This window comes from Scyliorhinus torazame, chromosome 14 (genome assembly GCF_047496885.1).
Source record: "Scyliorhinus torazame isolate Kashiwa2021f chromosome 14, sScyTor2.1, whole genome shotgun sequence".
NCBI lineage: Eukaryota > Metazoa > Chordata > Chondrichthyes > Carcharhiniformes > Scyliorhinidae > Scyliorhinus > Scyliorhinus torazame.
The window spans coordinates 79,062,637-79,084,011 of record NC_092720.1 but is presented as its reverse complement, the minus strand read 5'-3'; the positions used below and the strand labels follow the sequence as shown (position 1 = coordinate 79,084,011).

Sequence of the window (21,375 nt, the reverse complement as noted above, 5' to 3'; positions counted from 1 at the left end):
CTCGTTGAGGGCCCGGAGGAGGTCCACTTGTGCGTTGGCACATGTGCCGTGGGATAGGACATCAGGAGGCTCGTTTAGCTTCCCGGGACGATACAAGATCTCATAGTTGTAGGTGGAGAGCTCGATCCGCCACCGTAAGATCTTATCGTTCTTTATCTTGCCCCGCTGTGCATTATCGAACATGAAAGCAACCGACCGTTGGTCAGTGAGGAGAGTGAATCTCCTGCCGGCCAGGTAATGCCTCCAGTGCCGCACAGCTTCTACTATGGCCTGGGCCTCCTTTTCAACTTAGGAATGGCGGATTTCTGAAGCGTGGAAGGTGCGTGAGAAGATGGCCACCGGTCTGCCCACTTGGTTGAGGGTAGCCGCCAGGGCTACGTCGGACGCGTCGCTCTTGACTTGGAAGGGGAGGGATTCGTCGATTGCATGCATCGTGGCCTTTGCGATGTCCGCTTTGATGCGGCTGAAGGCCTGCCGGGCCTCTGCCGACAGGGGGAAGACTGAGGATTGAATTAGTGGACGGGCCTTGTCCGCATAGTTGGGGGCCCACTGGGCATAATATGAAAAAAATCCCAAGCAGCGTTTCAGGGCCTTGGAGCAGTGGGGGAGGGGGAACTCCATGAGAGGGGGCGCATGCGTTCGGGATCTGGGCTAATAACTCCATCATGCACTACGTAGCCGAGGATGGCTAGACAGTCGGTGCTGAACATGCATTTGTCCTTGTTATATGTTTGATTAAGGATTTTTACGGTGTGGAGGAATTTTCGGAGGTTACTGTCGTGGTCCTGCTGGTCGTGGCCGCAGATGGTGACGTTATCGAGGTACGGAAATGTGGCCCACACACCGTACCGGTCAACCATTCGGTCCATCTCCCATTGGAAGACCAAGACTCTATTTGTGACATCGAAGGGAACCCTTAGGAAGTGGTAGAGCCGCCCATCTGCTTCGAATGCAGTGTATTTGCGGTCGCTGGGGCGGATGGGGCGCTGGTGGTAGGTGGGTTTTAGATCCACCGTGGAAAATACCTTGTATTGTGCAATCTGATTGACCAGATCAGATATGCGGGGGAGAGGGTATGCATCGAGCTGCGTACCCTCCCTGTTGATGGTCTGACTATAATCGATGACCATCCTATGCTTCTCCCCGGTCTTTACAACCACTACTTGAGCTCTCCAGGGACTGTTGCTAGCCTCAATAATACCTTCCTTCAGTAACCGCTGGTCTTCCGACCTAATGAAGGTCCGGTCCTGGGCACTGTACCATCTGCTCCTGGTGGCGACGGGTTTGCAATCCGGGGTGAAGTTCGCAAACAGGGAAGGCGGATTGACTTTGAGGGTCGCGAGGCTGCAGACAGTGAGTGAGGGTATAGGGCCGCCGAATTTAAAAGTTAAGCTCTGAAGGTTACATTGGAAGTCTAACCCTAGGAGCGTGGCTGCGCAGAGGTGAGGAAGGACGTAGAGCCGGTAATTTTTAAACTCCCTTCCCTGGACCGTGAGGTTCGCTGTGCAGAACCCTTTGATCTCTACTGAGTGAGACCCGGAGGCCAGGGAGATTTTTTGGTTGACAGGGTGGATAGGAAGAGAACAGCGCCTTACCGTATTGGGGAGTATGAAGCTCTCTGTGCTTCCGGAGTCGATCAGGCAGGATGTTTTATGCCCGTTGATGAGCACGGTCGTCGTCGCAGTCGAGAGTGTTCGGGGCCGAGACTGGCCCAGGGTCACCGAGGTAAGTCGTGGCAAAATTTGGATGTTTTCCTCGGGCGGTGTTTGGTTATCCGAGTCGGGGTCCTGAGACAAGGTGGCGGCGCCCACTGGTCGCACATGGCTGGAGGTGTACAAGATGGCGGCGCCCAGCCGTTGCACGTGGTCCCCGGGGGACAAGATGGCGGCGCCCGGAGGCCGCACGTGGCCCTGGAGAAGGAAGATGGCAGAGCCAGCTGGCCGCATGTGGTTCGTGGAGAGGGTTGTGGTAGCGGTCCTGGTTCGCCCCCGGAGACCGCGGCGACCGCCCGGGCCTGGCATACTGCCACGAAATGGCCCTTTTACCCGCACCCTTTGCAGATGGATGAGCGGGCCGGGCAGCTCTGCCGGGGGTGCTTGGCTTTCCCGCAAAATAGCAGCGGGGCCCCCTGGGGTTGCCTGGCAGTCTCGCAGCACAGGTTTGTGGGGGGATGGGGGATGCATCGGAGTTGGCCGCGGGGGGTTTCCATGCTGCCCAAGGGGCTGCTGCGCGGTCAAGGACGTAAGCGCGGGCGTGTCGGGAGGCCACATCCAGGGAGCTAGCAAGGGCCTGTTTCTCCTTGAGTCCTAGTGTCTCTCCAGCAATCGCTGGCGGATTTGGGAAGACTGCATACCTGCAACGAAAGTGTCCCGGATCAAAAGTTCTGCGTGGTCGCTGGCCGAAACTTGCGGGCAGTCACAGTTCCCCCTAACACCAGAAGCGCACGGTAGAGCTCCTCCAGCGATTCCCCGGGGATTTGTCGCCTCGTCGCTAGCAGATGTCGGGCGTAGACCTGGTTTACAGGGCGAATATAATGTTCTTTTCAGCAGGGTCATTGCGGCCTCGAAATCGTCCGCATCCTCGATGAGGGTGTAGATCTCTGGGCTCACCCTCGAGTGGCGAACTTGCAGTTTCTGGTCCTCCGTAGTTTCAGTTGCGGCCGTCCTGAGGTACCCTTTGAAGCACGGCAGCCAGTGTTTGAAGGTTGCCACTGAGTTTGCCGCATGGGGGCTGAGTTGCAGACACTCCGGCTTGATTTGGAGCTCCATTCTTTAAAATCTAGTGCAATAAATTGATGCTCGATCAATAACTCCTGAGACGAAATTGGAGACAATTGAAGGCTTTATTGCACTAGATATTTCCCCAGCAGCGCAGGTACAGAATGCAGCTGCTGGGGAGACACAGGCTCTTATACTCCGCCTTACTGGGCGGCACCAGCATGCAGGCTTCACCAATGAGAATAGCAGTCTCAGGTACCTCCCACACCAGTTGTCTTACAGCATTATTCAGGGTACCCATATACCCCTAATACCGACTACCACACTCTAAAAGTCATTAAAAACCTCATTCACCCCCCCACCCCCTCCCGGGTCCAGGTCTGTGATCCCACCTCTACTCTCTCTATCTCCCTGGCCGCCTCCCTTTTTCTGAGCTTGAACATTCTGCTTGCATTTTCCCCATACTCATAGATCGCCCCCCCTTGCCCTCCTCAACTGTTCCACCACCTTCCCTGTAGTCAACAGCCCAAATTCCACCTGTAACCTCTGCCGCTCCTTATGTAACCCCGCGTCCGGGGCTTCCGAGTATCTCCGATGCAACTGGAGTAGCTCCCCAACTAGCCTATTCCTCTCAGCTCATTCCACCTTTTCTCTGTGGGCCCGTATCGAGATTAATTCGCCTCTGACCACTGCCTTCAAAGCTTCCCAGACCGTTGCTGCAGAGACTTCCCCCATATAATTTGATTCCAGGTAGTTCTGGATGGACTTGTTCACCCGCCCACAGACCGCTTTGTCTGCTAACAACCCTACATCAAGCCTCCATAGCGGGTGTTGTCCTCTCTCCAAACTAACCCGTAGATCCACCCAATGTGGGGCATGGTCCGATACTGCGATTGTCGAGTATTCCGTATCCGCCATCTGCTCAGAACAAAAAAGTCTAGGCGAGAGTATACCTTGTGGACATGGGAGAAAAAAGAAAACTCCTTCGCTCTTACCGTCCAAACCTCCATGGGTCTACTCCCCCCATCTGTTCCATCAACCCCTTAAATTCCTTTGCCACGGCTGGCACCCTCCCTGTCCTGGATTTTGACCGGTCCAATTCTGGATCAATGACTGTGTTAAAATCTCACTCCATGATCAAGTTATGTGACTCTAAGTCTGGGATCTTACCTAACACCCGCCTCATAAATTCCACATCGTCCCAGTTCGGAGCATATACGTTCACGAGTACCACCCGCATCCCCTCCAGCTTCCCACTCACCATTGTGTACCTGCCTCTGTGTCTGACACAATTCTCCTGCCTCAAATGCCACCCATTTATTAATCAGAACTGCTACACTTCTGGTCTTTGAGTCCAGCCCTAAGTGGAATACTTGGTCAACCCACCCATTCCTCAATCTAGTGTGGTCTGTAACCTTTAGGTGTGTCTCTTGTAACATTGCCACTTCTGCCTCCAGCCCCCTTCGATGCGCGAACATGCGAGCCCTCTTGACCGACCCATTTGGCCCTCTAACGTTCCATGTAATCGGCCTGGAGGGGGGACTCGAGGCACCCCTGCCGACTAGCCATCACCCTTTTTAGGCCAGCCTCCAGCTCGCGTCCCCGGCCTCCTCGAGCCCGCCGAGTGCATCCACCGTCCTCGACCTTCCATTTGTCCCCTAGTAACAGTTCCTCCCCTGTCAGCAAAGCAGCCCCCCCCCCCCCCCCCCAGTGTGCTTCCGTGAGCCAGCTGACCTGATAGCTCCCGCCCATGGCACCAAACTGACTGTTTCCCCATTGTTCTCTCCCCGCCCCGCTTGGAAATATATATTTGAAGCATTACATTCCCCAGTAAACAAACAGTAGAAAAAGCAGTGGAAAAACAGCCACAGAAACACTCCCCCCTCCATCCAGCTCCCAGTAAAACAAAGTTAATTGTAGACCCCGAAACAGCCCCATATTGCACATAACACTACTTATTCAAACCAGCACAAAAGTGATTATCAACAAATCGCCATTGCAATACCCTCCCCAAAGCTCCACTGTCTTTAGTTCAAATCCAGGCGTTTTTCCTTGATGAAAGTCAATGCATCGTCTGGTGTTTCCAGGTAGAATTCCCGGTCCCCATATGTGACTCACAGACGGACTGGGTACAGCATTCCGAACTTCACCCCCTTAAAGAGGGCTAATTTTGCCCGTTTAAACCCGGCTCGCCTCTTGGCCGACTCCGCGCCCCCCCGGTTTTGATAAATGCGCAGCTCACAATTCTCCCACCTGCTGCTCTGCTCCTTCTTGGCCCACCGCAGAAAGTGTTCCGTGTCCAGGAACCAGTGCATACATACTACCATTGCCCTCGGCGGCTCGTTCGCTCGGTGCTTCTTCGCAAGGGCTCTGTGCGTTCTTTCCACTTCCAGGGGCCGAGGGAACGGCTCAGCCCCCATCAACTTCTCCAAGATGTTCGTCACATAGGCCCTCGTATCCGATCCCTCTCTGCCCTCCGGAAGGCTGATGATTTTCAGGTTCTGCATCCTGGACCTATTCTCCAAGTCCTCCAGCTTCTCCTGCATTCTTTTCTGGCGGTCATTCATCATCCACCTTGGTGTCCAACACGGTTATGTATTCCTCGTGCTCGGACACCTTTTTCTTCACCTCCTGGATCACACGGCCGTGGATTCCTTGATTCTGCACCACCTGATCAATCAGTGCCTTGATCGGGTCCAGCGTGTCCTTCTTAAGACGAAGCATTCTTCAAAAAACTTCATCAGCTGCTCTGTCAAACACTATGCCATCTCCCCGTGGCCCTGCTTCTCCGCCATGCCTTCCTGCGTTGCCAGCTCTGCTCACGTCTTTCTTGTAAAACTTTTACTTCTCACACGGCCACTTCTGGTCCAATTCTCCATGAATCTCCACCGATTCATCCAATAAAATCCGGGGAAAAGCGGGAGAAAAAGTTCCAAAAGTCCGTCACAGGTAGGAGCTATCAAATGTGCAACCTACTCCTCCATGGACGCCACCGGAAGTCCCGAGTGCTCACTCACCAATTTTTCCTTAATCAATTTAAGTGGTCCTCTTACCTCATTAGTTCAAAAGGGGAGGGGGGGGTGAATGAGGATGGGAGGGGGTAAATGAGGATGGGAAGGGGTGAATGAAGATGGGGAGGTGAATGAGGATGGGAGGGGGGTGGATGAGGATGGGAAGGGGGGTGAATGAGGATGGGAGGGGGGTGAATGAGGATGGGAGGGGGGTGAATGAGGATGGGAGGGGGGTGAATGAGGATGGGAGGGGGTGAATGAGGATGGGAGGGGGCGAATGAGGATGGGAGGGGTGAATGAGGATGGGAGGGGGGGTGAATGAGGATGGGAGGGGGGGTGAATGAGGATGGGAGGGGGGTGAATGAGGATGGGAGGGGGGTGAATGAGGATGGGAGGGGGATGAATGAGGATGGGAGGGGGGGTGAATGAGGATGGGATGGGAGGGGGGTGGAAAAAAAAAAATTAGTTGAAAAGGACTGAATCTGGTTGACTCATTAGGTGCATCCCTAATTGCAAACCGTACGAATGGAATTCCTTTATCCCAATCCTCTGGATAATCTTGACAATAAGCACTCAACATTGTCTTTAATGTCTGATGCCACCTTTCGAACGCTCCCTGCGATTCTGGATGGTACGCAGCTATCCATAACTTCTTTGAATAACCTTGAGATAAAATTTGATCTTTGATCCGATTGTATTTCTGTGGGTAGTCCATATCAAGAAAAGAATTCAAGTAACTCCTCCACAATCTTTTTAGTTGTAATATTGTGTACTGGAATGGCCTCTGGAAACCTAGAAGACTCATCCAATTATAGTCAAAAGATATTGATTCCCACTTTTCATTTTAGGATGCGGTCCTGCGCAATCAATCAATTAAGACCCCCCCCCCCCCCCGTCTGCTGACGAATAATTTCCTGCAAAGAAGTCGACGAACGGTTCCCACCTCCGAGTGAACCCTAACAGTGACCCTCTCAAGGCAAACTTGATTTCCTCAAAACCGAGAAAGCTAACCATGTCCGATAACCAGGTCTCCGACTTCGGGGGCTTTGAGTCCCTCCTTGCTAATAGTATCCGTCTCTGGGCTACGAGGGAAGCAAAGGCCAGAACATCTGCCTCTTTCTTCACCTGGATTCCCGGATCTTCTGACACCCTGTAAATTACCACCTCTGGACTCCGCGCCACCCTTGTTTTTAACACCATGGACATGACGTCCGCAAACCCCTGCCAAAATCCCCTAAGCATGGGACATGTCCAAAACATGTGGACATGTTTCGCCGGTCCTCCCACACATTTTGCGCATCTGTCCTCCACCCCAAAGATTCTGCTCATCCGGGCCACTGTCATGGGAGCCCGGTGAACAACCTTAAATTGTATCAGGCTGAGCTCAACACGTCTGCCCATAGACCATTACCTATCTCACCTCCCAGCTCCTCCTCCCACTTGCCCTTCAGCTCCTCGGTCTGCGTCTCCTCTGACCCCATAAGCTCCTTATAAATGTCCGAGACGCTCCCTTCTCCAACCCGCCCTTTGGAAACTACCCTGTCCTGAATCCCCCTTAGCAGTAGGAGCGGGAAGGTTGACACCTGTTTACGAAGGAAGTCCCGCACCTGCAGATACCTGAATTTGTTTCCCCTCGCCAACCCAAACTTTTCCTCCAACGCCCTCATACTCGGAAAGCTCTCCTCTATGAACATATTCCCGCTCTCCGCCATAATTGGAACCCCCCGTCCATACTCCCCGGGGCAAACCGGGGTTATCACCGATTGGGGCGCAGACCGATGCTCCCACTGCTCCCACATGCCGCCTCCACTGGCCCCAAACTCTCAGGGCGCCACCACCACTGGACTGGTGGAGTATCGTGCCAGCGGGAACGGCAGAGATGCAGTTACCAACGCCCCCAAACTGGTGCCCTTGCATGAAGCCACCTCCATACGCACCCATGCCGACCCCTCCCCCACCACCCACTTCCTGATCATGGCTATATTAGCTGCCCAGTAATAGTTGCTAAAATTTGGCAGCGCCAGCCCGCCCTCTCCCCGACTCCACTCAAGCATTACCTTCCTTACACGCGGGGTCTTCCCCGCCCAGACAAAGCCCCTGATCACTCTGTTGACCCACTTAAAAAAGGACTGCGGAATAAAGATGGGGAGACACTGAAATACAAATAGGAATCTCGGGAGGACCGTCATCTTCACCGTTTGCACCCTCCCAGCCAGAGACAACGGAAGCGCGTCCCATCTCTGAAAATTGTCTCCAGCCGCTCAAGACTCTCAGAGCAATTGCCAACGGCTCTATAGCCAGCGCAAACAACAGTGGGGAGAGGGGGCATCCCTGTCTGTCCCCCGGTGCAGTCTAAAGTAGTCCGATGTTGTCCTATTCGTCCGTACACTTGCCACAGGAGCCTGGTACAGTAACCTGACCCAGTCAATAAAGCCCCACCCGAATCCGAACCGTCCCAGTATCTCCCACAGATAGTCCCACTCTACCTGATCAAAAGTCTTTTCTGCATCCATTGCGATCACTACCTCCACCTCCCTACCTTCCAGGGGCATCATGAGCACATTTAACAGCCTTCTTACATTGGCCACCAACTGCTTGCCCTTAACAAACCCCGTCTGGTCCTCCCCAATAAAGTCCGGAACACAATCCTCGATCCTGGAGGACAAGACTTTGGCCAGCAACTTGACATCTACATTCAACAGGGAGATCGGCCTGTAGGACCCACACAGCTCCGGGTTCTTGTCCCGCTTAATCAGCGAAATTGTTGCCTGTGACATCGTCGGGGACAACACCCCTCTTTCCCTTGCCTCATTGAATATCCTCAACAACACCGGCCCCAATATCCCCGAGAATATTTTATAAAACCCCACTGGGCACCTGTCCGGACCCGGGGCCTTACCCGCCTGCATGGCCTTCAAGCCCTCCACTATCTCCTCCAGCACGAGTGGGGCCCCCAGCCCTCTTCCCGCTCCCCGTCCACCTTTGGGAAATTCAGCCCCTCCAAGAAGTGCATCATTCCCTCCAGCCCCGTAGGGGGTTCCGACCTGTACAGCCTGCTGTAGAAATCCCTAAACGCCTTATTCACCCCTACTGAATCACCAACCAGGTTCCCATTTCCGTCCTTTACTTTCCCTATCTCCCTAGCTGCCTCCCTCTTCCTAAGCTGCTGTGCAAGCATTCTGATGACCTTCTCTCCATGTTCATAGATCGCCCCACTCGCCTTTCTCAGCTGCTCCACCGCCCTCCCTGTGGTCAGCAAGCTAAACTCCGCCTGTAACCTCCGCCGTTCCCTTAAAAGCCCTACCTCTGGGGTCTCCGCATACCTCCTATCAACCTGTAGTAACCCCTTTACCAGTCGGTCCATCTCCGCCCTGTCCACCTTCTCCCTATGGGCCCGGATCGCGATCAGCTCCCCCATGACCACCGCCTTCAGTGCTTCCCACACCACCGCTGCTGAAATTTCCCCCGTGTCGTTGACCTGCAGGTAGCTCTGAATCCACTTCCTCAGCTGCTCGTACACCCCTTCATCCGCCAAAAGTCTCACATCCAACTTCCAGTGCGGGCGCTGATTACGGTCTTTACTAATCTGCAGGTCAACCCAGTGCGGAGCAAGGCCTGAAATTGTAATCGCTGAGTACCCCGTGTCCACCACCCCAGCCAGCAAGGCCCTGCTAAAATAAAGGAATCAATCCGGGAATACACTTTATGCACGTGTGAGTAGGAGAACTCCTTCACCCTCGGCTGCCCAAATCTCCATGGATTCACCCCCCCCATCAGCTCCATGAACCCTCTTAGTTCCTTTGCCATTGCTGGCACCCTGCCCATTTTCGAGCTTGACCGGTCCAAGTCAGGGTCCATAACTGTGTTGAAGTCCCCTCCCATGACCAACCTGTGTGAGTCCGGGTCCGGTATCTTCCCCAGCATCCTCTTTATAAACTCCACATCATCCCAATTTGGCGCATACACATTTACTAATACCACCTGCACCCCTTCTATCTTCCCACTGACCATAATGTACCGACCTCCCACGTCCGAGACTATTCTACCTGCCTCAAACACCACCCGCTTATTGATCAAGATCACGACCCCTCTAGTCTTTGAATCTAGTCCAGAGTGAAAGACCTGACTGAGCCAGCCTTTCCTCAGTCGAACCTGGTCCGTAACTCTAAGGTGCGTCTCCTGCAACATTACCACGTCCGTCTTCAATCCCCTAAGATGCACGAACACACGTGCCCTTTTGACCGGCCCATTTAACCCTCGAACATTCCAGGTGATCAGCCTAGTTGGGGGGCTCATTGCCCCCCCCCCTCCGCCAATCAGCCATCCCCTTTTTTAGGACCGGCTCCAGCCCACGCTCTGCACCTCCACCGATCCACTCCCAGGCAGCCCCCGCTCCCAACCTCCTCACTGGCCCTCAGCCCAAGTCCCTCCCTCGATGCTGGATGAGTATTAAGGGCACTGGTTTTATCACTGCCTGAGGTTTCCCTATTACTTGACATGTGTGACGTGATCAACAAAATTTAACTACATCTTTATGTAGTCCAGGCCAATAAAAATGTTTTTGTATTTTAACTTGAGTTTTCCTGACTCCCAAATGACCTCCCACTGGTTCCTCATGTGCTACTCACACCCCTCTTTTCTATACCCTACCGGCAATACTACTTGATGAACTTCTGCCCACTTTTCATCCGCTTGCATATGTAAAGGTCTCCATTTTCTCATCAAGACATTTCTTTTACGGTAATAACATTCTGGTATACATTCAGATTCCTCTTCCGTGTATGCTTTCTGATACATCCATTTTATTTCTATATCTTTCTGTTGTTTTCCTGAATTAAAAATATTTGCCTCATCCTCTTATTCTTGTTCTTTTCCAACCTGATCAAAAATCGTTTCTGATTATTGAACTTCAACTTTATCGTCACTTGTTTGATTTTTTTCTCTTGTCTTAACCTGTGACTTTGCAACCTTGTTACTACACAATCTGGAAAAATCCAAGGATATTCGTCCTTCAATACTTCAGTTGTCTGATTTTCCACTGGCTCATCAACCACAGTTGGCATCACTCCCACCTGCGACCCAGCTATATCATTACCCAAGATAAACTGTATTCCTGGACAAGATAGTTTCTCTTTTACTCTTCTTTCTTTTTTTCTTTCTTCTCACTTCTTTTCTTTTTCCCTGATCTGTATTTCCCTTTCTCTCTCTTTTTCCCTAATTTCGTATTCAAGTTGCTTTTATTCTTTTTCATTTTAAGTTGCTTGATCTGTAACTGAATTTTTGCCATTTCCAATGAGTCTGACTGTATCTCAGGCAATTTTAAATGCTCAGCTACCGCCGTAAGTACCTCTTCTTTTCGTATTCTGTTAGGTAATATTAACTGCAATGTTTTTGCCAAATCTACAAGCCTGTTTTTATTTTCTGTTCGTAAGGTATTGTAAATTACCTTCTCCACCCCCAAAAACCTCTGAGCCTCTGAAAGAACCCTTGTCCACAACACACTCCCTACTTAAACTGGAATACCACACCTGAAAAGCAAACACAAATATGCTCACCGCTCACTGTCTTTAAGTACACTAAACCAACCCAATCACGAAAGATAGACTTTTATCCCGGACGAGCCCTCAATTTTGTTATAGGCCAGGGTTTAGAAAACTCCAAAGTATATCATGGAGTTTACCTAACCTACAACGTTGAATAGATTTTGGTTATTCGGAGCACAAGGGCCTACTTTCCAGGTATTATGCAACCGAGACATTCAGTATTTTTAAACAAAACAATGGATATTCTATGAATTCAGTTAACATTTTACAAACACACAGTAAACATTTTATCAACTACCCCCTACCGATACAGTACTCTATATGTAACCCTTAATAACTTTCCTAACAACATCCATAAGCCAAACCCCCTTTTTAACACCCCTTTTGTACCAAAGGTATAAATTCTTTGCACAAGACAGTTATCACTTTTAAATTATCAAGTGATCTGGACACCCCTTAACATACAGAGAAGAGACAAAATGAACCTTCCTTGTCTGAATTCAGCTTCCAACTGCCTAAAACGACAGCAAAACACAAAGCCACAGACAGCTTCCAGCTCAAAACGAAAGTAAAAGCCAGAGACACAACCCAGCTCCACCCACACATTGACATCACTGCAGCAATTTGATAAACACCCATTTCTTAAAGATACACTCCCATGACATCTTTGATGATGAGGGAGAAAGAAAAAGATAAAATAAAAAAGAGAGGAGTATGGTGCATGTCAGGTGAATTCTTCAAATGGGAACGAGGTCAAATACAATAAATTGAGAGGGGAAGTGAAGAGGAAAATAAGGCAAGGAGGGAATATGAGAATAGAATGGCAATCAACATTAAAAGGAAACCCAAAAATCTTCCATTGGTATGTAAATAGTAAGCAATTAGCGAGATGGCGGATGGGACCTATTGGGACAAAGAGGATTAAAATGCTTTTGGGTGTATAAATGTTTACTGGGGAAGAGAGTGCTCACAAAATATTGGTATGGTCTGGAGATGGTAGAGGTAATGAGTGTGGTGAAAATTATAGTCAGCCTTTCCAGTACATCCTCTCTAAGATTCGAGTGAGTAAGTCATCTGATCTGTATGGCTTGATTCCTAGGTTGCTCAATGAAGTGTGGGTGGAAATAGCGGATGGTTTTGCTATAATCTTCCAATCTTTCCTGGATACTGGGCAGGTGCCACAAATTGGAGTGTGTCAAATGTTACAACATTATTTCAAGTACCTACAGGTCAGGCAGTTTAACATCAGTGGTGAGTAAGTTTTAAGAAACAATAATTGGGGGAATAAATAACATGTACTTGGAGAGGTTTGAGTTAGTTAAGAAGAACTATCACAGATTTGTAAAAGGTAGATTAATTAATCTGCTTAATTAATCTCATTAAATTTTTTATTGAGGAAGTTTAAACAAATGCAGGTGATTGATTTTAAGAAAACATTTAATAAAGTACTACTTAAAAAGCTGGTTAATTAAATTGAGACTTGTGGAATAGGAGGGACAGCGTGGATAAAAGAAATTGACTTGAGGACGTAAAACCATGAGTTGTGGTAAAAGGTTGTTTTTCGGACAGGATGATGGTAGACAGTGGGGTTCCCTAAGAGTCGTGCTGGGACAACTGCTCCTTTTGATGCATATAAATTACATGGTTATTGGGAGGCAGAGAAAACTTTCAAAATTTTGCTGATGATACCAAATTTGAAGGTGTGGCAAACATTGAAGACTGGCAGACAAGTAGCAGATGGAATTTAATACAGAAAAATGTGAGGTGACGCATTTTGGCAAAAGAGTAGGGAGGCAATATAGACTAAATGACACACTTCTAAAAGGTATATACAGGCTCAGGGACATGGATGTACATAGACCTTTGAAGGTGACAGGGCACATTTGGAACATTTGCGTCATCATGGGCTTTAAAAAAATGTATTCATTCACTGGATGTTGCCGTCACTGGCAACGCTAGCATTTATTGCCCATCCCTAATTGCCGTCGAGAAGATGATAGAACATAGAACATTCAGTGCAGAAGGAGGCCATTCGGCCCATCGAGTATGCACAGACCCACTTAAGCCCACACTTCCGCCCTATCCCCATAACCCAATAACCCTTCCTAATTTTTTTGGACACGAAGGGCAATTTAACATGGCCAATCCACCTAACCGGCACATCTTTGGACTGTGGGACGCAACCGGAGCACCCGGAGGAAACCCACGCAGAGAACGTGCAGACTCCGCACAGACAGTGACCCAGCAGGGAAACGAACCTGGGACCCTGGTGCTGTGAAGCCACAGTGCTAGCCACGTGTGCTATCGTGCTGCCTTCATGAACTGGTGGAGCCTGTGTTGCTTCAATACACTCAGTGCTGTTAGGGAGATGGGTAACAAATGTGCTGGCCTTCCAGCAACACGAGCAACCTGTGAAAGAAGAATTGTTTTTAAAATTCTGTAACGTTATTTCACATAGTATTTCTGTGACTAATGTGTAATTTTCGATATTATGTGAACAGGTCTTTGCCTCCTCTGTTGATTTTGTTTATAGGCCAGAGTGGAGCAATTACAGGAAGAGTTGCAGTGCATGTCTGAAGCCAACTCTCAAAATGTGCGGTTGCAAAAGTTTAATACAGTGCTGGAGTCCAAGTATACTCAGGTGAGACACATTAAAATATTTGAGAGACAAATACAGGATAAATTTGAATGATTAATTTTGATAATTCATGAATGACCTGAGCTTTACTTGGTATAGTTAGTTTCATGCTTTTATCATGAACAAATAAGCTGTCAAGTGCACATATTCTTGCAGTAATATTTTTGACACACTTCCAGCTGAAGGAGCCAGTATTTAACTGTCTTTGTATTCCCGATCCTTACATCAGCTGGTAATTTTGGTGCGACAACTGCCACTTTGGCATCAAATGGTTTCTGCGGCACTTCTCACTTCCAGGGGAGCTTCTGCCGGCCATTATCTTGGTGAAGGCAATGTTCAGGTATTCTGTGTGTGTGCTAGAAGTAGGCAAAAAAGATAAATCATGGTTTCAGTCAGTGTCTAATGCTGGCTTGATGCCGTGCTGATATGTTGCCAGTCTGGTTAACATCCACTCTTAAATACATACAGCTGAGAGCGCATTTAACAGCACAAAGGCCCCTCTACCAGCACTACTTAAATGGATTGTCAACAACCTACCTGCTGGTTGCTGATTATTTTTTATTGGATTCTGTTTACTGTTGTGGAAATGCTGGGTGTTTTAAGGAGGCTGCATCATTTGACTCTGCTTCCCATGAATACAACACCAGATCCCCATTGGATATCATCTTTATCATTCCTATGTTAGACCATCATGGTGCCCTCTTGACTGCAAGCCTGAAATAAAAGCATTCCATACGAACCTCATCCAACAATAACACCCAACAATCCGTTAAAAAATTCAACAAAACATTCTTGTGCATTCCCTTGGTGCCTCTCATGTGAGTGCCTTTGCTTAGTGTAGGATCTCTTATTTTTCAAATAAGAGACGAGGGTCCGGTGGTAGTGCGAGATTGAGTTTTATTGCAAAAATTTAGTTAGTACACATCAAAAGCTACAATACAAAAGAAGCAAAAGCCCAGCAGGGCATAAAGAAGAAAACAGTGGAAAGCGAACAGAAAGGCGAATTGTGAATTCTGACTTCTGAATAGTGGTCTTTACCATCACTCATGTTGGTATCTAACTTACTGGCTGTACTCACATCGTTACATTGTCACACCTGCAATCTGGGTCTGTAAAACTGATGTGTTCCCACCGTATACTTTCCCACAGACACAATATTTTGAAAATTTAAAATTTAAATATTTCCTTTCAGTCCCTCCTTTGATTCTTCTAACAAAATCTAAAATAATGAATCAATAAGAGCTAGAAAGCAGGAACTAGTGCAGAGGAACACATTCACAGATGCCTTTGATGGTCCCTTTGTTTAGGAACATTGGGCAAGCTAATAAAGTGGTACAAGCTTTTAAATATAAGAAGCACGCTTATTAGGCAAAAGGGGATGGTGGATCGTCTTGAGAAGCATAACCTTAGCAGGTTAGCTGTTCAAAGCAACACTTATGTGTAAAAACACAATGAAAATAAAAATGAAAAATAAGATCAAACCCTGAACTAAAGCAGTTCCCATTGAGCCTAGCCATCCAGATGCCCAGCCCCACAAGGTGTTGGCTGGCGGTTGTTTGAGTTTCTTAATCTCCATTTGGATGTGCTCCACCAAATTAGTAATTTCCTCATAGTTGTCTGGAATATAGGTGCAGCACTCTGACCCGATAATGGTGCAAGTTCCCCCCTTTTCAGCAAGATCATAGTGCAGAGCCATGCAATTCTGCAGGGTCACTGTATGAATGACAACCATTTCTGCATTGATTTTATCCAGGGCTTCAGCGGTGTCATTACACATCTATTCCAGGACAGTTGCCATGTTAATAGACTCTCTTGTCAGCTTAGCGGTCCTCTAAATAGGGATCAGGATGGGGAAGAATCTTTCCACCTCCGTAATAGCACGCTTCATCCGAGGTTCGTTGAGAGAGGAAGAATGGCGAATAAAGAAGACAATATAGCCCAAGTAGCAAGATTCTGTCCAGGAGCGTGGAATCCAGGGATAGGCCCTGTGGCCACAAATAAAATAAGTACCATTATAAGAGGCGAAGTGGGCCACCGCTTCGGGATACCAGAGCTCTGAGAAGTTGCTTCCGCCGTTCATGAAGCGAAGACCTGTCAAAAGGGAGGTATCTTTCAATCGTTCCTTTGTAACAGTTTGCCTATTAGCTATAAAACATTGCACTAACTTGCTCACGTCAAAATAGTGATTGCAACTGCTGGGACCTAGTTCTTGGCCCCCCCATCCGCTTGCTAGTTAGGAATATGGATCCTATCTGTCTCGAGGCGGTGGGAAGGTCTATATATGGGGGCCCATGGCTCCGATTGTAACATGGCTGGCACCACCCGAGAAAGTGGTCAAAAGATAACCTGCTGTGCCAGTTCCCGATGTTATCTGCTACATTGATCAGATAGCTATTCTCTACACACGAGGGCCCCCTTATGGGAGGATTGTGAACGGGAGATATTCTGCAAGATATCTATTCGGCCATTTCAGACATTTTAAATAGGATGGGTCTCAAGGGAATGCTTCCCTTGGAGTAAGTGGGAATGTAAGTACATATCCAAAGCTGGAGAGTTTGGCATCTTTGGCATAGTAAAGGAACATTTAGCTCCTTGGGAATCTGTTAAAACTCAGCATAGCTGGTCAAAGGAAAATCTGGAATGCAAAAACTGAAAATACAAACAACAGACACAATAAAGATAAAATAAAATTGTAAGAATTGTCCTTTCAACAGATAAGAGTAAAAATTGTCTTTTTAATCACGGTGTGCTCATTTAATATGAGATGCATGAATCCAAGCTTTCTTTCACTGGACTTTAACAGATGCTTGAGTGATCAGCAGCACTTGATAGGGTCTTTCCCTATCATCTCGGGGTTCTTTTTGTACTTTCTTCATGTAGACTCCAAACTCCGGGGGTGATGTTGAGTCCTTTGGTGGGTCTCCCCAGGCTGCCGATGCCTGTTGGGAAGCATTTGTTAGATTCTGACAATATTCTAATAAGGGCATCGCTCATCAAGTGACAATCGGCTTTTCGCAAATCAATTGTTCTTGGTGGAGACATGGGTCTCCCTTTTATGATTTCAAACAGATTAAGACTCATAGTTCTATTCGGAGTTGCCCTAATACTGCAGAGGACTATTGGTAATGCCTGGGGCCAAGGCATTCCTTCCTTTTTTTTAAATTTAGTGTACCCAATTATATATTTTTTCCAATTAAGGGGCAATTTAGCATGGCCAATCCACCTAACCTGCACATCTTTGGGTTGTGGGGGTGAAATCCACGCAGACATGGGGAGAATGTGCAAACTCCATACGGACAGTGATCCAGGGCCGGGATTCGAACCCGGGTCCTCGGCGCCGCAGTCTCAGTGCTATCCACTGCGCCACATGCCGCCCTAGGCATTCCTTTCTGATAGTGTTTGGCAAGTCGCTGTTTCAGAGTGTTCATTCTTTCCACTTGTCCTGAAGGTTGTGGGTGATCAGGACAATGTAAGTTTAGTAGTCTACAGATTTATTTGCAGACTGCACCTGTGAAATGAGTTCCTTGGTCAGAGTCAATGCTGGTTGGGACTCCCCATCGGAGAAGGTAATCCTTACACACGATCTTGGCCGTGTGATTAGCTGTGGCCCTTTTAGTTGGAATGGCTTCCGCCCATCTTGAGAAGTTGTCAACCACCAAGAGAACGTCGGAGTATCCTTGAGATGGAGGAAGGGAAATATACTCGACCTGCAATTGCTGGAATGGCCCGGCAGGAGCAGGGGACCTAGGGTGGGGTATAACCATGATAAGACCAGGATGGTTCTGGCATTTCTTCTGGTAGTGGTCTGCTACCAACTGGGCATGTTTCTTAAATCCTCGACCCTACGAGCTTTTCTGGAACCTTGCTGTCATTTGTTGCGAGGCCAGGTGCCCTGTTGGGCTAAATAAGGCATCAGTGTTTGTGTCGTGATTGGATTGTCGGTATCTCTTTGTCTCCAGATGCCTTCATCATCTAGCTTCATTCCTGCTTCAATCCATGTCCACTTTTCCTCTCGTGTACAGTCGCCTTGCATTGTCTGTCGGTCTTGAGTTAGACTGATTGCTCCCAGTCTGCATGTTTGTGTTGGTTCCCCTGGAGGAGCACATTGTGAGGCGGCCTCTTTGGCTGCCTTGTCGGCTAGGGCATTTCCTTGTGCTTCTGTGGTATTTTCTTTCGCATGGGCGTTACACTTCAAAATGGACACTTTGCGGGGGAATTGTATGGCCAGTCTCCTACCTCCTTCCCATTTCGGATAGGTGTACCTGCGGTGGTGAGAAATCCATTTCTCTGCCATAGCTGGCCAAAGTCGTGAGCAACTCCAAAGCTGTACCTTGAATCTGTATAGATGTTAGCTGTCTGTCCTTTTGCTATCCGGCATGCCTCTGCCAGGGCTTGTTACCCTGTTGGGCCGACGTCCCTGAGAGCAGACAAACTTTTGCCGCAATCTCGTGCAGGCTTGTGACTGCCCATCCTGCCTTCCTAATGCCATTGGCAACAAAGGAGGAGCCGTCTGTAAATAGGATCAGGCCTGGGTTGTATGATGGTTCTTCTGCTGCCAAGCTTGCCTGTACTGCGCTGTATCGTTCTATGTTCTATGTTCTAGATCTGCACACAGTCACACTTGCTCTTTGGGAGCGGGAGCGTAGATGATGGGTTCACCGGGCTAGCCCGGATAATGTGGAGATTGGAGGCTCCTAAGATTGCTGTTCATCTGGCTGCAGTCACCTGTGATATGCTGTTTGTAGACAACAGAATGTGTATGGCTTGGGGGCTCTTGACTGTTAACATCTGGTCTAGGACTAGACCTGTGGTAGCCATAACAGCCTGACGCATGGCTTCCATGGATCTCAGGCAACTTCCCCATCCGAGGGCCACTACGTCCAGTTTTCCCGAATAGTACCCAATGGGTCTCTGCTAATCCCCATGTCTTTGCCAGTATTGCTATCATGTAACCTTCTTTCTCATGGACAAACAAGGTAAATGACTTCCCATTGTCAGGGATTCCCAGAGCCGGTGCCGAACACAAGTCCTTTTTCAGATTTGTGAAGGCCTCTAGCTCTTCTGCCGTGAGGGTAATGGCTTCTTTGGATTTTCGCTTCCCCTTCAAAAGGTTATTCAATTTGTGAGCCAGCTGTGTGGAAGAGTCAATCCAATTTCGGTTAAAGTTACACAAACCTCAAAAGGATCTGAGTTCTTGGATAATAATGGGCTGTTTGGCTGCCCAAATGGCTGTGGTTCTATCCTGGGTGAATTCTCTTTTTCCTGAACAAATCTTTTGTCGCAGGTACACAACCTCTTGTTGGGAAATTTGTGCTTTGGCAATGCTGGCTTTGTGTCCTCTCAGGTGGAGGTGGTCCAACATGGTACGTAGGTCTTGTTCGTATTGTTCCTCCGTGTTGAATGCCAACAGGATGTCATCCACATACTGGATAATCGTGGAATGCATGGTAGGTAAGTCTCTCAAATGGCTTTGCAAGGCCACGTGAAATACTGTAGAGCTGTTGTGAAAACCCTGTTGTTTTGGCCAGGCATACAATTGTGGTTGGACAGTAAAGGCGAACTATGCCCTAACCTCGGGTGCCAGTGGTACCGACCAAAATCCATATGCCCACATCTATTACCGAGAACCATTTATGTTCCGGTGTTAGATCGTTAAAAATGGTGGATGGGTCGGCTGCCAAAGTTGCCCTTTGATTAATACACTGGTTGGCCTTCCTGTAATCGACGGTCAGACGCTATGTTCCATTGGGTTTCTGTACTGGCCATACGGGGATATTGGAGGAACTATGTGTTTTTACCAGTACACCTTGCTCCTCTAGTTGTTGGATGACTGGCAAGATGCCAGCAATGGAAGTTGGGCTGATGGGTACCAGCAAATGATGCCGGTTTCATGTGGAGTAGGCCATATAGGTGATCTTTCAACTCCTCCTTCTGTAGGCTCCTGATAGACCATGTGACTTGGCCATCTTCAAAATGCAATGAGGAACTCAATTGTGTTAGTACATGCATTCCCAAGAGGGCTTGTCCCACTGGGCCCACCCTGATTGGTGTGGCTAATTTGGGTGGGCCAAGTCCAATGAGTACGAGTTCAGTTCTTCTGATGACAAAGAATTGGCCCTCAGCCCCATGGGCAACTTGTATCTTGGCAGCTAGAGGTAAAATGTTTTTGTATCTTAGAGGTACACATGTTAATTTAGCCCCTGTATCCAGGAGACAGTATACATCTTGATTGCCCACCCTCATAGTGATATACAATCCATCTCCTAGCTGTTGGATCAATGCCAGGAGAGGTGCTGGGAGATCGAGGGTGGGCTCTTCTAGTTTTTTGCAACTCCCAGCAACTCCTGTTGCTGTGGTGTAAGCTGCTTAAATCGCTGCACCAGGTCATCCTCACCACTAGAGGGTGTGCTTAGATTGGGTGTCGGGCTCTTATGGCCTCTCTGCCTGTCCTCTTGCACCGTTTTGCCCAATGGCCTTCTTTCCCACAGTGGTAACTGTCGTTTGTCTTGGGTATTGTTGTTGCTAGAATCGTTGGGTTTCCCCCCCTGCTTGCATGAACGAAGAACAAAGAAATGTACAGCACAGGCCCTTCGGCCCTCCAAGCCCGTGCCGACCATGCTGCCCGACTAAACTACAATCTTCTACACTTCCTGGGTATCCCTCTATTCCCATCCTATTCATGTATTTGTCAAGATGCCCCTTAAATGTCACTATCGTCCCTGCTTCCACCACCTCCTCTGGCAGCGAGTTTCAGGCACCCACTACCCTCTGTGTAAAAAAACTTGCCTCGTACATCTACTCTAAACCTTGCCCCTCTCACCTTAAACCTATGCCCCCTAGTAATTGACCCCTCTACCCCAGGGAAAAGCTCTGACTATCCACTCTGTCTATGCCCCTCATAATTTTGTAGACCTCTATCAGGTCACCCCTCAACCTCCGTCGTTCCAGTGAGAACAAACCAAGTTTATTCAACCGCTCCTCATAGCTAATGCCCTCCATACCAGGCAACATTCTGGTAAATCTCTTCTGCACCCTCTCTAAAGCCTCCACATCTTTCTGGTAGTGTGGCGACCAGAATTGAACACTATACTCCAAGTGTGGCCTAACTAAGGTTCTATACAGCTGCAACATGACTTGACAATTCTTATACTCAATGCCCCGGCCAATGAAGGCAAGCATGCCGTATGCCTTCTTGACTACCTTCTCCACCTGTGTTGCCCCTTTCAGTGACATGTGGACCTGTACTCCTAGATCTCTCTGACTTTCAAACTCTTGAGGGTTCTACATTCACTGTATATTCCCTACCTGCATTAGACCTTCCAAAATGCATTACCTCACATTTGTCCGGATTAAACTCCATCTGCCATCTCTCCGCCCAAGTCTCCAAACAATCTAAATCCTGCTGTATCCTCTGACAGTCCTCATCGCTACCCGCAATTCCACCAACCTTTGTGTCGTCTGCAAAC

The 21,375-nt window shown here is 48.6% G+C and overlaps 1 protein-coding gene across 5 annotated transcripts in view; it reads left to right on the top strand.

Moving 5' to 3' along the window:
- Positions 1 to 21,375, top strand: part of LOC140389833 (coiled-coil domain-containing protein 150-like) — a 183,269-nt gene that overhangs the window by 85,722 nt on the left and 76,172 nt on the right. For all 5 annotated transcript variants that reach the window (XR_011934489.1, XR_011934487.1, XR_011934486.1 and 2 more), the window contains exon 15: positions 13,805 to 13,912. Coding sequence is in view for 2 of the 5 variants with exons in the window: in XM_072474402.1 (XP_072330503.1) it covers positions 13,805 to 13,912 (108 nt within the window). In the remaining 3 variants the exon portion in view is untranslated. The remainder of the gene's footprint in view (positions 1 to 13,804; positions 13,913 to 21,375) is intronic.